This window comes from Megalopta genalis, unplaced genomic scaffold (assembly GCF_051020955.1).
Source record: "Megalopta genalis isolate 19385.01 unplaced genomic scaffold, iyMegGena1_principal scaffold0050, whole genome shotgun sequence".
NCBI classification, from domain to species: Eukaryota; Metazoa; Arthropoda; class Insecta; order Hymenoptera; family Halictidae; genus Megalopta; species Megalopta genalis.
In genome coordinates this window covers 290,337-305,120 of record NW_027476119.1, presented here as the reverse complement: position 1 = coordinate 305,120, position 14,784 = coordinate 290,337, and the positions used below count along the sequence as shown (strand labels likewise).

Below are 14,784 nucleotides of genomic sequence, written 5' to 3'. Positions count from 1 at the left end.
GGGAATTAGCGGGTAAGAGCAGTGCGCAGTGTCTAGGGTATTTTCGCAAGTGTCGCGTATCGAGCTGCGAATTGGACTTTACCGCCGACATACTATACATACATACATAGATAGAAAATGAATCCGATTGGGTAGCGTGGCACGAAGGCCACATCCGGCAGCAGCACTGCAGTATTGGTCGATCCCGCTTCAGCAACAGCGAAGTTGGTCGAATTTCCTATATATTATTGATAAATAGCTCGCGTTGCTCGTGTGTGACTTGACCAAAATCGACGTCGGTGTTCGTGTGTTCGAAGAGAGAAAGCCTGAAACCGCCGGAACCGTATACACCGCGTATGACCGTATACATACCGACCAGTGCATTGAAGTGACGCAAAACGGTTAGAAGTACATACGCGCGTTTCTCATAACGAGAAATTGGCCGAGGGATTATCGTGCATTGGGTGTGACGGACATTTATATCCGTGCAAGTTGCACGAGAGTCGTGTCGTGTTGCGTAGTGCCAAAGAACGCCCGATTATTCGTGGATCTCACGGGTGTATGTGCGATTATGTCGAGCGCCCCCGAACAGAGGTGAGCGTTATAGGAGGGGAAACTGCCTAAAAGAAGCTGCCTTCAAATCTGTTTTTTGCTCCGCCATTGTACGCCGCACGAAGAGTACTGCGAAGGAAGCCGCTTGCCTTGTTCTCCCGTGTGTTCTCGTTCGATTACATTCTCATTTTTTTTCGGAACCGATCACTGTTCAAGCGTGTAAACGCGCCTACGTCTGCTGCGTTAACGTTCGTCTCGTGGTTGCGCTATTCGTCAGGCGAAACACGTTAGTGTATTCTCTCTCTCTCGCGTGCGCGTTCTCCTATTCTCTCTCTCTCTCTCTCTCTCTCTCTCACTCACCCTCACTCTTTTCTGATCCGTCGGTCTCTCTTTTTCTCTCTTTTAATCGTTCGCTCTTCCCTTCTTTCTCTATTTCCCTTTCTCTCTGTGGCTACTCTCGATGTCCTCGACATCTCTGCGGAAGTCGCGTGTGTGAAGGTTTTTCGCGTACGTGGACATCGGCGGCGAAAACGCGGAGTGATTCGTATAGAAGAAAACCATCACCGGGGATACAAATCTTGCGCGTCATTATGCAATAGACGTGCAGCTGACGAGAAAGAACTGTCTCCTCTACTCTCCCGACAACGGGAACAGCGGTAACGATGCGCGGCATGTTTTTATCTTTGTTTTCCGAGACTGTGCCGCGGCGAGGAAACGCTGCCGTTGCCGCTGCTCGCCGCTCATTTGCTTTTCTACATATATTTCGCGACGAGTAATCACGTGGGAATGCGTCAGGCGATGCTAGCGTACCTGTTATTAGTCTCTCTGTTTCATGCATACTCGTCAGTGTTATCTCTAGTGTATTTCAGTGCAACGCTTTCCGTATCGCGGCGTTCAAAAGCGAATCGTGTATCTTCGAACACAGTGCCTGACCAAAATATTCTAACGATGATTTCTAATTTAACTGAATGAAAGTCCTATAATGTTATAGATACTATGAACATTCCCGCATATATTGAGCATAGGGCAAAGGCAAAGACAATATGCATAAGTTTTACTAAAATCAAATATCTTATATACGAGCTTTGAAGGTTTTATTAGATTTAATGCAAATCTTAGATCACAAAAGTGTTTCAACTATTAACACGTTGTATGTAGGTGACTTTTGACAATTTGACTACGAGGGTTTTGAAAAATCACTGCATTTACTAATAAATTTTACATTTGATTTGATCTTCTCCAATTTTTTATCATGAATAGTTTCGTTAACACTATTTGATCACCATGACTTTCATTAAAAGATATTATTTCATACAACATTGTTTTATGCAGGTAGATAACCACATTTCAACCAACAATGTATAAAAAACATACCAGTATCTCTATATATTAATTGTATACTACTACAAAGTTAATCCTTCTTTTATTACTGTTATCACTGTAAGATGGTCCTTTAATATACTAATTTGTTTCTATAGACTGGCATCTTTCAAGAGAATTGTTTACTTTATTTCTTCTTCCAAAGTAATCACTATATTTTTTAATTTTTTTCCACTTCATTCTACATATAAATGCATAATGGCATTTAAACTTGCTTGACAAATTTTCAAATTTTGCCATTTATTTTAGAAAAAACTATCAATATATTTTTTAGTATATTTTAGATGTAATATTTTATACTTTTTACTAATATATGATATTTTTGCAAATTAAATTTCTGTTTTCCAGTTAATCTGTGACACAATTCTCTATATACATCTTTATTACATTATTCTCTTACCATTGATACTAGTTTTGATCCTAAAATAAAAAGATTTTTCTGAATTCCCTAAATTGCTATTATATAGTTTCATTTTTTGTAATTCACAGTGGTATTTATTCTCTATATATTTTTCATTATTAATTTTTTTTTAAATAGAATGAGTCATAAAATTACCGTTGCCAGTAATTTTTTCATTTTCACTTATGGATTTTCTTGTCTTCAACATTTTTCAATTCATTTTGTGTAACTACTATTAAAGAAATTAGAACACAAGTTTTGTATAGCATACTTTTTACACTAGCCATATATAAATTGAAAAAACTTCTTTAACATTCCACCATCACTGTGTTTTGTCATTCAATCTAATTTAGTTTTTATAATTCGTATGTGTATTGTGTCATTTCACTGAAATTTGTACATAATACCTTTAATTTACTAATACATAATACTTGTAGTAAATTTATACTTATGTTACCTTTATCTTATGCATAATACATGCAAATATCTATTATACTATAGATCATGTATCCATTTCAGTTATTCAATATATTATCGTTCCAATATTTTTGTAGGCCAGTGGAATATTTTCTTCTTCCTTTTACACCACTCACAGTTTTATTCACATTACGTTCAGATATTATTTCTATATTTATTATTTTTTATATAGAGCGATGGCTAAATGTTATGTTGCTTACTCTATGAAATTATCAACCATTTATTGTAGTTTAAACATATACAATTAAGTTCCCTTAATGGTAACATTTCATTGTACATTAGATTTTGAACAAGAAAGTAATACATTTTTACATTATATTAATATTCAGGCAATTTATGAAAAAAGTGTATAATCTATGAAGTTTCTAAGAACTAACTGTTTCATCTAACTTAGCTGTCTTAAAATGAAGTTGGTTTACAAAATTCAGAACATTTTGCATTTGTATTTTACATGTACTTTTCAGTAGATTTTCTTTTAAAAGGTTTATACATTTTTTCACCGTGCCATAAATCAGTACCAGTTTGCTAATACCAGCACCTTAACTACACTCTCATATAATTATAGAACCTTCTTCTTATTTTATATTAAATAAACATTAGAAACATTATATTTTCTTTCACCTGCAAAAATGATATCCTTTCATCAGTTCTCTTTTTCTTAATATAATCATCATATCTGTGATTTTTCAACAACCTTCAGCACATATTTTTTTTGGCATTTTTACCAGGGATCTTCAAAGCTATATATATAATAATAATAATAATAGCAGTAATAATGATATATTACAAACTGTTTTCTTTTTCCTGACACAATAAATACTGATATAATATTATATTCAAGCAACTTATATACAAAAAAAAGATACATTTTGCAGTTTGAGTATTCTTAGAATTGCTAAATTGTTAGTATGTTAACATCTATTAGGAATTAATACTATAAAATACCATGAAAAAACAACCTAATATTCAATTCACTTTTTGTACATAAAATGACAAATACAGAGATAGTAATAATCTACATATATTAATTACACTTTGCCTTTTCATTTATCCTTTTTGGCTTTCCCGAACCAGAGAGTTTTCTTATATATTTTATTTTCTAAACACCATATTTTAATGTACTTTAATGTCTTAATAACAAGTTGTTATTATTCATTGGCAGTCTTTTACCACTTTGGAATACCCAACATATGAAGTTCGCCACTTGAAAATAGTGATCTAACATTGGAATATATATTTTTGTTGGAAGAACAAATCTTCTTGCATTTTTGATGTTCCGCTCATGTTATCTCACATGCTTGGATGTTACTCCCACGAGAAAGGCTAGTCCAAATACTCTCCAATTTTAAATATGCTTCCTTTCTGCATAGGAAAAATACAAGGTGAGCACAATTAAGAGTTTTCTTTGTTCTTTCATTAGGAAATTTGTTTTTCTTATAGTAGAAATTTGTAATAAATAAATCAATAGATCACTGTTTTAAATATTTGTATTAAATGATTGTATGGTTTCATAATAATTGTTATATGTTTGTCTCTGTTTTTATTTCTTGACTAAAAGACAAGAATATATATTAAAGAAACTTAAGGATTTGGTGAAATATTCTCCTGAAAAGAAGAATTATGTAATAAAATACAAATTAGTATTTTTATATTACTTACAGTATATAATTATTCAAAATAGCTTTTTTGAATTATGATCATTTTATTTGTATAACTTTATTACAATTGGTACTTATCTACTTTCCTACCTATGTCTATAATGTAATATTACTCAGGGAAAGAAGGAAAGTTATACAGTTCTGCTTATAGTTATATTGTAAAAAAAATTTAAGTTTACATTAAAATTCAAATATTAATGATAATTAATATATTATAATTAAATTAGAATTAAGCTGTATTTCTAATTTACAGCAAATCTGACTTGTATAAATCAAAGCTTGTTTCCATAAGTTAAAATTATATTATTGCTCCTTCAAAACTGTAATTGTCAGTTCTTTAATTTAAAGGAACAGATTGAAGCAAATAACTCAAGAAAGTGTTCTCTAGGCAAGGATATAGATTTTTTAGAATAGAAAGAAATTATGATTTGAAATAACGAATTCTTTTAACTAATTTATTATTTTTATTTGAGAAATAATATGGAGAAAGCAACTTTGTTTTACATGAAGTTCGAATGAATCATAGTCAGATAATTCCATTATTTTTAAATCATTTAAATAAAATAACAAATAATCTGGTGTGAGAGGTCGTGATGAAATTATTTTTTTGAAATTAATTTAATTATCCAAGAAAAATTTAAATTTTGTCAGAAAGTTATTCATTTTTTGATGAACCTATCATTGTAGCAAATGAAAACAGCCTCTCCACTTGAACAGATGATGACAATGTAAAGTTATGTGAACAACTAGTTTTGGTATAAAGTGCATGGAAAATTATTCAAGTAGAACTTTATTTAAATACAACTATGCAGTTATTTTGTTTGATAGCTATATATTTAAATATTCTAAAGAAAAGTTATTTTTATGTGGAAATAAGCTAGTGCACAATTATTTTTCAAATATATTATGTGAATAACGCCATTCTCTTTTAATATTGTTATATTATGTTAATAAAAGTATTAGTTCTTAAATATTGAATTTTTCACTATTTTAAATATAACATATAAATTAACCATTATACAAAGCCTTTATAAGCAGAATTTTTGTTTGTTATATCTATTTTATTATATAGAAATAGCTTAATACCAAAGTATTTCTATTAAGTATTAATAATTTCAAACTAACCAATGTAACACAGCTTAGGCAATAATCTATGAATACATTTTTATTTATTATTTCAAATATTATTTTATCCAGTACTAATTTAAAATCAACCATTACATAATTAGTATAAATTGTATTTTACTTTTCAATTGATTACTGATAATTTGTTTACAGGTTAATTAATGTCATTGATTGGCTCCACATATATGAGTAAAGAAGTTAAGCATTATGGGTACAGAAAATACTGATGAAGCAACATAATGTTTATAGCGAAATGAATAGGAGCTAAGGAACATTATAGGGAAAAGGAAGAAATTTGTTGAGAAGACATTTATTCAGACGATAAGGAAGTATAATAAAGGCATAGGATAATAAATTAGCAATGGATGAATGGGAGTGAGCACAGTGCACGTGAAGTGCAGGTGTGTGCGCGCCCGCACGTGGGAGCCTCTGGATGTCGAGGCTGCAGCACTGGCAGTGTCAGTGGCAGTGATGGCCCCTGCTCTGACGGAAGGCGGTCCTCAAAAGCCTGAAAATTTGCTCCCTTCCCTTCCAGCTGGTGGGTTCCTTTCCCCAGAGCAGGCTGCGCAAGTCTGTCAGAATCGTGAAATTCTGGCAAAATTTGTTGTTTCTGCGAACGTTCAACCAACGAAGATTGACGAGCAGTGTTTACATGGTATATCCAAGGATCTTATTCGTGATGTCATCAATTCGAAATACGCCAATGATCTTGATAGTTTGTCTACATTTACGCACGGATCTGACTTGATTACAAAGAAGGCATTAATCAAAGAGGACTGTGAGCGACCAGACATTCTGGACAGTCCAGAGAAAAAGGAGATCGACATTATAATGAACGACCCATCTATGGGTGATCAAGCGGACAATATGGGTTTCTTAAAATCAAGCGCAGACTTGCCTTTGGTGAGTTCAGAAACTGCAGGAGACAATAAAAATCTGGATGTGGATCAAATAATGGCCTTTAGTACTGATATAACTACGGATACCGAACAATGCAACATGGGCACTGACAGTGACCAGAATGTGGAAGAGCTTCTGCAAGTCATCAAATCTATTGAAGGAGTGGAAAATGCAGAAAACATATCTGCAGGTGTCAGCGAACAAGTACCAAGCACTTTGGATGGTGTAGAGATGTTCCCTATGCCCGAGGAAGGGTTTTCATCTTTCGAACGGGATTTACTTAACGACGTTGATGTCATGAGTCTTTGCAACAATATGAATATTGCAGAAACTTTAAACCAACAAAAACCTAACAATTTGAAATTGCAACAAGACATTGTTGCACAAAAACAATTCGAGAATGAAAGGAGGTGTGCATTTCTACTAAGAAGACTGAGGAAGCTACAAGCGAGAATAATAGGCAGGCATGTTGCGGAAGAAAACACGGGAGTTCTTGAACTTGCCCATCATGGAGTCAAAAAATATTTGTTTCAAGAATTGGTTAATATCAGTTCCAAATCTAATGTTAGAAACTTTCCTGAGATTAATAGTAGTTTGAATTCATTTCTGCAAAAAATTGAGAAAATGTGTGTTGCTCAAAGCAATAATGTGAATCGACAGCGATTATGTTGTCGATATTTTGGTGGTGGATCACGTGATAGTTTGGGTAGTACTTCCGGTACTAATGGTAATCGTCAACCAGTGTTTGGTACTCCCCAAATTAAAGTTAAAGGTGATGAGGTAGAAAATATGGCCGGACCTCTGGCTACTCAACTACACATTGTGGAGTCTAATCTCGACTCTGATTGTACTGCGTCTAGTAGTGGCGGAGAAAGTTGTGATGAAATGCAGTCATTTAATAATCCACATCAACAACATTTGTCTATGTGAGTTTTCTTTTTTTTTTCATGATACAATTTTAATACAAAATTCAATATTAAATGTTTTTTAAATGATTACATACTTTATCTTTATTTTACATAGACTAAAAGTACAGTTTCACTAATACCAATTTACAATTCTCATAATGATAAAACATTTAAATATAATTATGGATAATATTTCCCTCAAAAATAACTTTCAGACTTATCAATATCATTATGTTAATTTTTTGTAGTTTATACAAAGTCTGGTTATATCAAAATATTGTGTTATAAATATGCGAACGTTTGAAACCGAATAAATATGTTTGGCCGGTTTCAAATTATTTCATTTCATAGCACATTTTCTTAAATATAGTATATTATTCTTCTATGATAAAGGTGAACGTTTAATTAAAGTACAGTAGACCCTCATATAACGTTTGTTAATTAATACATTACACATTGTACAAAATCACGTTATAAGAAATCGTGTCATACTAACTTTTCCTTTGATAGTACGATTAATATTACTAATCTTTTTCTTGTAACATGATTAATTCTTAAATTAAATTCAACAAAAGAAATTAACAAACTCATTATGTACTTATAATTAGTAATACAAAGTTTGATAAATACTTCTGCACAATGTTGATTCTTAATCACTGTCAGAGTCATGCAAAGTTACATTACAATGCAATTATTTGTTTGTTTCCATGCTTTTTCATTTTATTATATAGGATGTATGTAGTAATTGTATCAGGCTATATCTTTGTTCTAAGAAACGCTAAGACGTTTAAGTATTTATTGTAGACGTCCAAAAAAATTGTTACGTATTTCGAATAGTATTGAATTTTTTATGATTGTACAATAACATTACTTTGCTCAGAATAGCATTTTGTTCTATTTGCAAAACAAACGAAATTATAGTCCGGTCGAATTATTAAATACTGTGTATAATGCATTGTACGAGAAATCGTGTTTTATGATAATAGTAATCACAATATCTTTGAAGTCTATTGCATCTACTGTATTTTATAAGAAAGTAGTATCAACATTTAAGATAAAAATCATAATATACTTATTTTTTGAGTTGTTATTAAACATTATTACTAGAAAAAACGTTTGGAATATTTCTCATCTAATATACATATATATTTCATAATATTACTTGTAGATCAAAAAGAGCAGCATGGAGGTATGCTCAGGATCGCGCAGGTGTAGCTGCAAGATGGACATGGTTACAAGCACAAATATCAGATTTGGAATATAGAATTAGACAGCATAATGAATTGCAACGACATATTAGAGCTAATAAGGGATTAGTAATACTCGATAACGCTGAAACGGTGAACGGGTATAGTGGCGTTTTACCAGGTTCTACAGGACGTTATAATTCACCAGAAGGTGAACTACCAGCTAGTAGAACACGACCGTTCGTGTGGAGCTTTTATAGGAAAAGAAAACTGTTGCAAGTAGACAGGTTACACGAAGTCTCTAAACGAGCAGCAAAAGCATCAACAGTAAAATGCAATTGCGACAACGTATTACCCCCATGTGCTTTGTGCACTGGAAGATTAGATCCGATGCAACCACAAGATCCAATCGAACAGATGTCTGTACAAGAACGGATTGCACTTGTTGATCCTAGTTACCATCCTGTGTTGTCATTTCCTGATGGTAAATAAAATTTATTAAATATTTGAAGTACTTCACTTTTTATATAATCTTATAAGTGTGACATACGTAAATATTTGCACTGTTCAGAAATTACTCAAGGAACTCACCTTGAAGCAATCATGAAATCAGTGGAATGGCAACAGAAAATGTTAAGAGGAAATTTACGAATAACTCGGTTGAAGGATAAAGACGGTAACGAGAGAAGGAATAAAAAACTTCCAGGTCATAGAGCAAAATACGCTGCTCGATTAAGAAAATCATCTTCAAGTATCCTTACTGCAAGTATGTGTCATGCTCTACCTACTTCTATCTAAACATTTTATTTGTTGTATTAGTTTACACGTTGAATTTTTTTACAGGAATCAAGAGAAAAATGTTAAAGGGGAAAAGAAGTAGGCTTGGCCATGATCGAAGTGTTCATGGGTTAAGCAGAAAGAGGGTGCAAAAATTGCCGGCTGAAGATGATGATGATATTAGTGCGCTTTCCAGCTCTAGTAAGCATTCATCTCCCGTGCCTTCACCTTTGCACCATACTACTACTTCTACAGAAAAAAATACTGTTAAAGAAAAGAGTTCCACTTCCCACGGGTTCGTATCTTTAATTAATTCACGATTAATTAACGCATTACTTACTGGCTGTTATTTAATAGTTTCTATATGATACGAAGCTAAGGATTTTCTATAAGCTTTTAAATAATTATGGCAGTTTCAATCGTAAACTATCGAATCAATTTGTAACATAATCTAATAATTTCTTTTAGGATTATTATATAAAAGAATATCTTTTGATAGAATATAATAGCTAAAAATTTTATTAATAAACTGCCGGTAAGTAAAATGTAATGCAATAAGGAGGCAGTTTCGTTAAAAAATTTTCTACATCTTGTAAAAAGAAATTAGCACCGAGTAACATGTGTCATAGTTTTTCAACACATAGCACTTTGTAGAGATACAATAAGGAAAAGATTTAATGAAATATTATTACTTTTAAATACAATAATCATTATATAGTAATGATTACAACAAAGACACTCTCTGTTTGAATTTCTTTAATGATTTAGTATTTGTTGTACTTTAGCATAAAGAGGAAAAGTTTCAATATTTAAATTGTATTTATGGGAAGAATTAGAAAGGTATGAGTTTCACATTCAGGACAATTGTTTGTTGATTCACTAAAATAACTCAAAAGTGGAGTTGCTTCTTTATTGTAGTAACCTCTTGAATTGCTTAGAAACTTACAAGTATAATTGAATAATCAAAAAAAAGCTTAGCAATTTTTTCAACAATATATTTTTTTATTTCAGACGTTTGAGGCAGAATTCGTATGATATTGATAATATTGTTATACCGTATAGCGTAGCTGCTTCAACTAGGCTCGAAAAACTACAATACAAAGAAATATTGACACCAAAGTAAGTTATACAGTCCTACAATTATATATTCAACATATTTAATTATTTGTATGATAACATATAACATATAATCCTTTTCTCTGTAAAATATAGGTGGAGGTTATGCGAGGAAACTTCAAAAATGGATATTAAAAATGGTGTTATGCACAGGCCTAGTCAAGACAGTGATGTAAGTCCATATAATGTAGGGATTATCTAGATTAATATAAAAGACTTTGTGGTAATTCAGGAATGAAATTATGAGAATTTAATTCTTTTTTTAGTTTGAAGATATGTCAGATGAGACTATTGCTTTGAGGCATGAACGCAGTGAGAGAGAGGAAAATAAACGTTTTATGACGTATATAAATATGCCACATCAGTCACGTATACGTCATAATCGCAGGGCTGATAGTCGTGCAGACAGTGGTGCAAATACTCCCGGTCATTATAACTCTTGAAATATTTATTAAGTATAAAATGGCCTCAGTAATTGCAACTAATTGTTGCTTTAAAACTAATCAAGATGAAAAAATACATATATACGGTGTTTACGCATTTAATGTAATTTATTTTTGGAAAGGAGACTTCTAAAATATGTTTATAGTCATAATGGTAATCTACTCTACTCCTAGTACTTAAAATTTGCAACATTAGAATTGAGTGGATTTAAATACGCATTCAAAATGCGTAAACACCGATTTCGAAGCAATTTGATGTGACATGACAATCTTTTAAAAGTGGCAATTGAATTTTCTTTCTTAGATCCTATGTCTCCTCACGCAAGTGATTTTGGCGGAGACATGATGTCGCCGATTACATCTCCACCTGCGACTCCTTCTCAAGTTCAAGATTCGGAACATCAACACAACTCGGACACACATCGCTCATCTGCCTTTCAAAATGCGTTGCGACGTCGAGTTACACCTACATTAAGATTAGGAAAGGACGACACGAGTACTTCGGTAATTGAAGACGAAAATGAGGTACTACTTTCTTTATGCATTTGAAATGCATGCAATAATTCGTTGACTACTAATATACGTTGACTATCGAAACACGATTCTGAAACAATTTGAATTAATGTAACCAAAATTAAACTAATGTAATCAATGAAACCGGAACTGAAACATTCAAATTTATAACAGTGACTATTCTTTCCACTCTTTTTGATCCTATAAATCCTAATGAATAGATTGCGAATTTTTATGCATTTATAGTACAAACATTAGAATTTTACAAAAATTCTGATGTTAGAGCTTGCTTATGTTCCCATAAAAAGATACCAATTTTTAATAATACTATGAACTCATAGTACATGTTAATTCTTCAAAGACAAATATTAACATATGGCCGTACAAAAACTATGAATGCAATTCTTAAAGTTGCAAGCAAATAATTTAATTATATATATAACGAAAGATCAGTATATATTTCCCTTTTTCCATAATATTTATAATACTTCATTTACGTCTTGAGAAAATTTTGTTTATTCAAACATACTGTAACAAAAAATAATTTTTAAACCAGTTCCAAAGATTGTATCTAACATACAAGCTGGATAGTCAACGTGAAATTTGATGATGAATTTACAATTTAAAAAATACAAGAGTTAATTAATTAATTAGTTAAAAATTCTTCCAATTACATGTGTCACTGTGTTTAAATATGTACATCTCAACATTCCAATAATTCTTACAGTTTGTTGATATATGATATAATAGACCAAACAGCAAGAATTATTGTAAGATAAAAGTGTGGAAGTTTTTTTATTGGGTTGTTATAAAAGTAATTTCGATTTTTTTTGCAAGTTATCTATTTGGAAAACCGAAATTACTTTTGTAACAACTTAATAAAATACAGATATAAATACATCAGTGTTAATAATTAACAATAGCATTATATTTTATAATCAAAACCACATAACTTATGTTGTTTTGTCTCACAATCATGAAAATAAAAGGTGCCCTACCCCTATTAAAATAGATGAGTTGTGTTCTAGAAAATTATGATAATATATCGGGTGTGCACTATTGAATAGTAACACATTTAACTGTTAATATTTTAACTTGAAATCGAGTTTTTCAAACGTTGTCTCTGTTACTAAACATTTTTCGGAAAATGCTTCTCTATAGGTTCTTATCTAATAAAATTATATTGTAAAAAATTGACTATCGGTTAATACATCTTAAAATTAACCTAAATAATTAATAATAATCTAATAACAAATTTAAATTAGTTTATTTTGAAAAAAACTTTTGGAAATTCAAGGAGAAGATGCATATTTGAAATGCTTATTAAAATTTTTCAGATTCCCAAAATCTTTATATACGTAGAATTACAATATTCTAAAGAGAATTATTTAATGTTTTTAAACAGATTTTGCCATATGAACCAAGGATATTTCCATTATCCGAAGAAGTTTATGACAAAATGCTGGAAGTAATGCCAGATGGGCATTGGCAAGCTTCATCAGCATCTCTATGCTCTCGAGAAGAAGAAAAAGCAGATGATGTACGTACTTTGTGCTTGTATTGAGTGTTTTCAGTATTAATTATATCTAAGTCAGAATTTTTTATTACAAAACAAATATGTGCTCGTACTGATTATTAATATAAACTTTGAGCCAACTTTCATGGCTCCTCAAGGCTGTCCCTGGTAAGCAGTGCCACATGATGCTTCCTACTTTTAAACACAATTCATTTTATTTTATTGCATATATATATTTCAGATATTAGTGATATTTAAAAGACATTGCATTGCGTTTTACGTAATCTTTATCTTTTTATAAGCATATTAGAATCTTTTAATGAACTAGCCCGCTGTTTATTTTCTTCTCGGTTGTTATAAGCTTGTTAACATAAATATAGTATTTTCTTAAATATATGTCTCGGGGACTAATAATAACAATATACCAAAAAATATTATTAAGACTATTAATCATAAAATGTTAAGAAAAATTTTCAAAAAAACCACACGATTAAAGTTTTGGTTACAAACAATGTTTACAAATGACTACAAATCTTTTTCGTTACCAATAACCATTATTGATGAAGAGAACTTTATTTTATTTCTTTGCATACGCTACCAACATAGGTAATGTTTCATCCTTTTACTGTGTTTTTCAAGCCGAAAATTGATTGGTCGAATGCATCCAAAACAATATTTTCGTCGTTGATAATAATTATTGTGTCAATATTGTGGTGTTTTAAACAAAAAATATTTCTTACCTATGACTTTCTTTAATTTGATTTTGTTATTGTCCTCGATATATATATTTATATAATACGCAGAGTAACCGTTGGAAAAAATAGTCCGTTTATAACCACTCAGCTAGACATTAATATTTCGTTTCTAGGACGGGGAGTTGGATTGTCCAGAGTCAGATTCAACGGAATCAGCTTGTTGTGATATAGAAGGTGAGGATCCAAATGATCCTGAATGGACAGTAGCTGACGATAGGGATACTGAAAAGGAACGAATACGTCCGACGGCTAAAAGATAGGATAAAACCTTGAATAAATACAGTATGTCTACGTCGTCGTTACTATATGCAGAAGCTACCTGTCAATTGTTATATATACCAGTCGGTCATGTAATATGCACCTTAAGTTAATGGTATTACGAATCTGTAAAGTGTATTATAAATATAAATTTTATAACTTCATTCTGCTTAAATCAATGGAAAACCTTAATAATTGCTTTTTAAGTATTGCTATTTCGGCCAAAGCATTAGAATAGAATGAATTACATATACCTGTGTATAAATCAATCCTTTTATTTAGGATAAGGATGTTGTTATATTTTTCTTTCATTGTTACAAATATTAGGGAGGATATAGACCTCCACAGTCTCATACAAACAGAATTAGATAGTTTTTATACACGCGTATTTAAAAAGAAAAAGGAATTAAAAATAAAGGTGTGTATTTATATATTATAATCAGATCCTTATATTAAATAAAAGTGCCAACCGAAATGTTCTGTAATATTACCTAACGAAGTTACATATTTTTTCTAGTTGCGAGATAAGTTCATTGTAACGTAATTGAGAACTCTACCCAAGTAGAATCCAACTATTATGATCAGTTATAATTTATTGTGTGACCCTACTATTGTGTATAACTACTACGTTTCTATATCTGTCTTCTCTTTTTGTTATTATTATGATTTCTTGAAATGATTTCATAATTTTTTTGCATCTTATATGACAGTCAAAAACAGGTTACATATAGAAACATTTAAGAAATTGTATATAATCATCTACCTTCACTTTACAATTTTGTTGATACAATATAATAATAGAAATATCGATTTATAATGAAATGACACAATTACTTCATT

At 31.1% G+C, this 14,784-nt stretch overlaps 1 protein-coding gene across 4 annotated transcripts; it reads left to right on the top strand.

The window, feature by feature from the left end:
* Window positions 1–151: 151 nt before the first annotated feature.
* On the top strand, window positions 152–14,108 carry nsl1 (non-specific lethal 1). Of its 4 annotated transcripts, none has more exons than XM_033481255.2 (12): window positions 152–573; window positions 3,951–4,170; window positions 5,725–7,397; window positions 8,548–9,050; window positions 9,138–9,332; window positions 9,410–9,638; window positions 10,355–10,462; window positions 10,556–10,631; window positions 10,726–10,885; window positions 11,207–11,427; window positions 12,821–12,955; window positions 13,800–14,108. In XM_033481255.2, exons 3-12 carry the CDS (start codon window positions 5,941–5,943, stop codon window positions 13,944–13,946), a joined length of 3,231 nt encoding a protein of 1,076 aa, XP_033337146.2. In that variant the 5' UTR covers window positions 152–573; window positions 3,951–4,170; window positions 5,725–5,940; the 3' UTR covers window positions 13,947–14,108. The 4 variants fall into 4 exon arrangements, with proteins under 4 accessions (XP_033337146.2, XP_033337150.2, XP_033337147.2 ...); XM_033481259.2 differs by having other exon boundaries at window positions 152–691; XM_033481256.2 differs by lacking the exon at window positions 152–573 and adding an exon at window positions 588–817.
* Window positions 14,109–14,784: the final 676 nt, after the last annotated feature.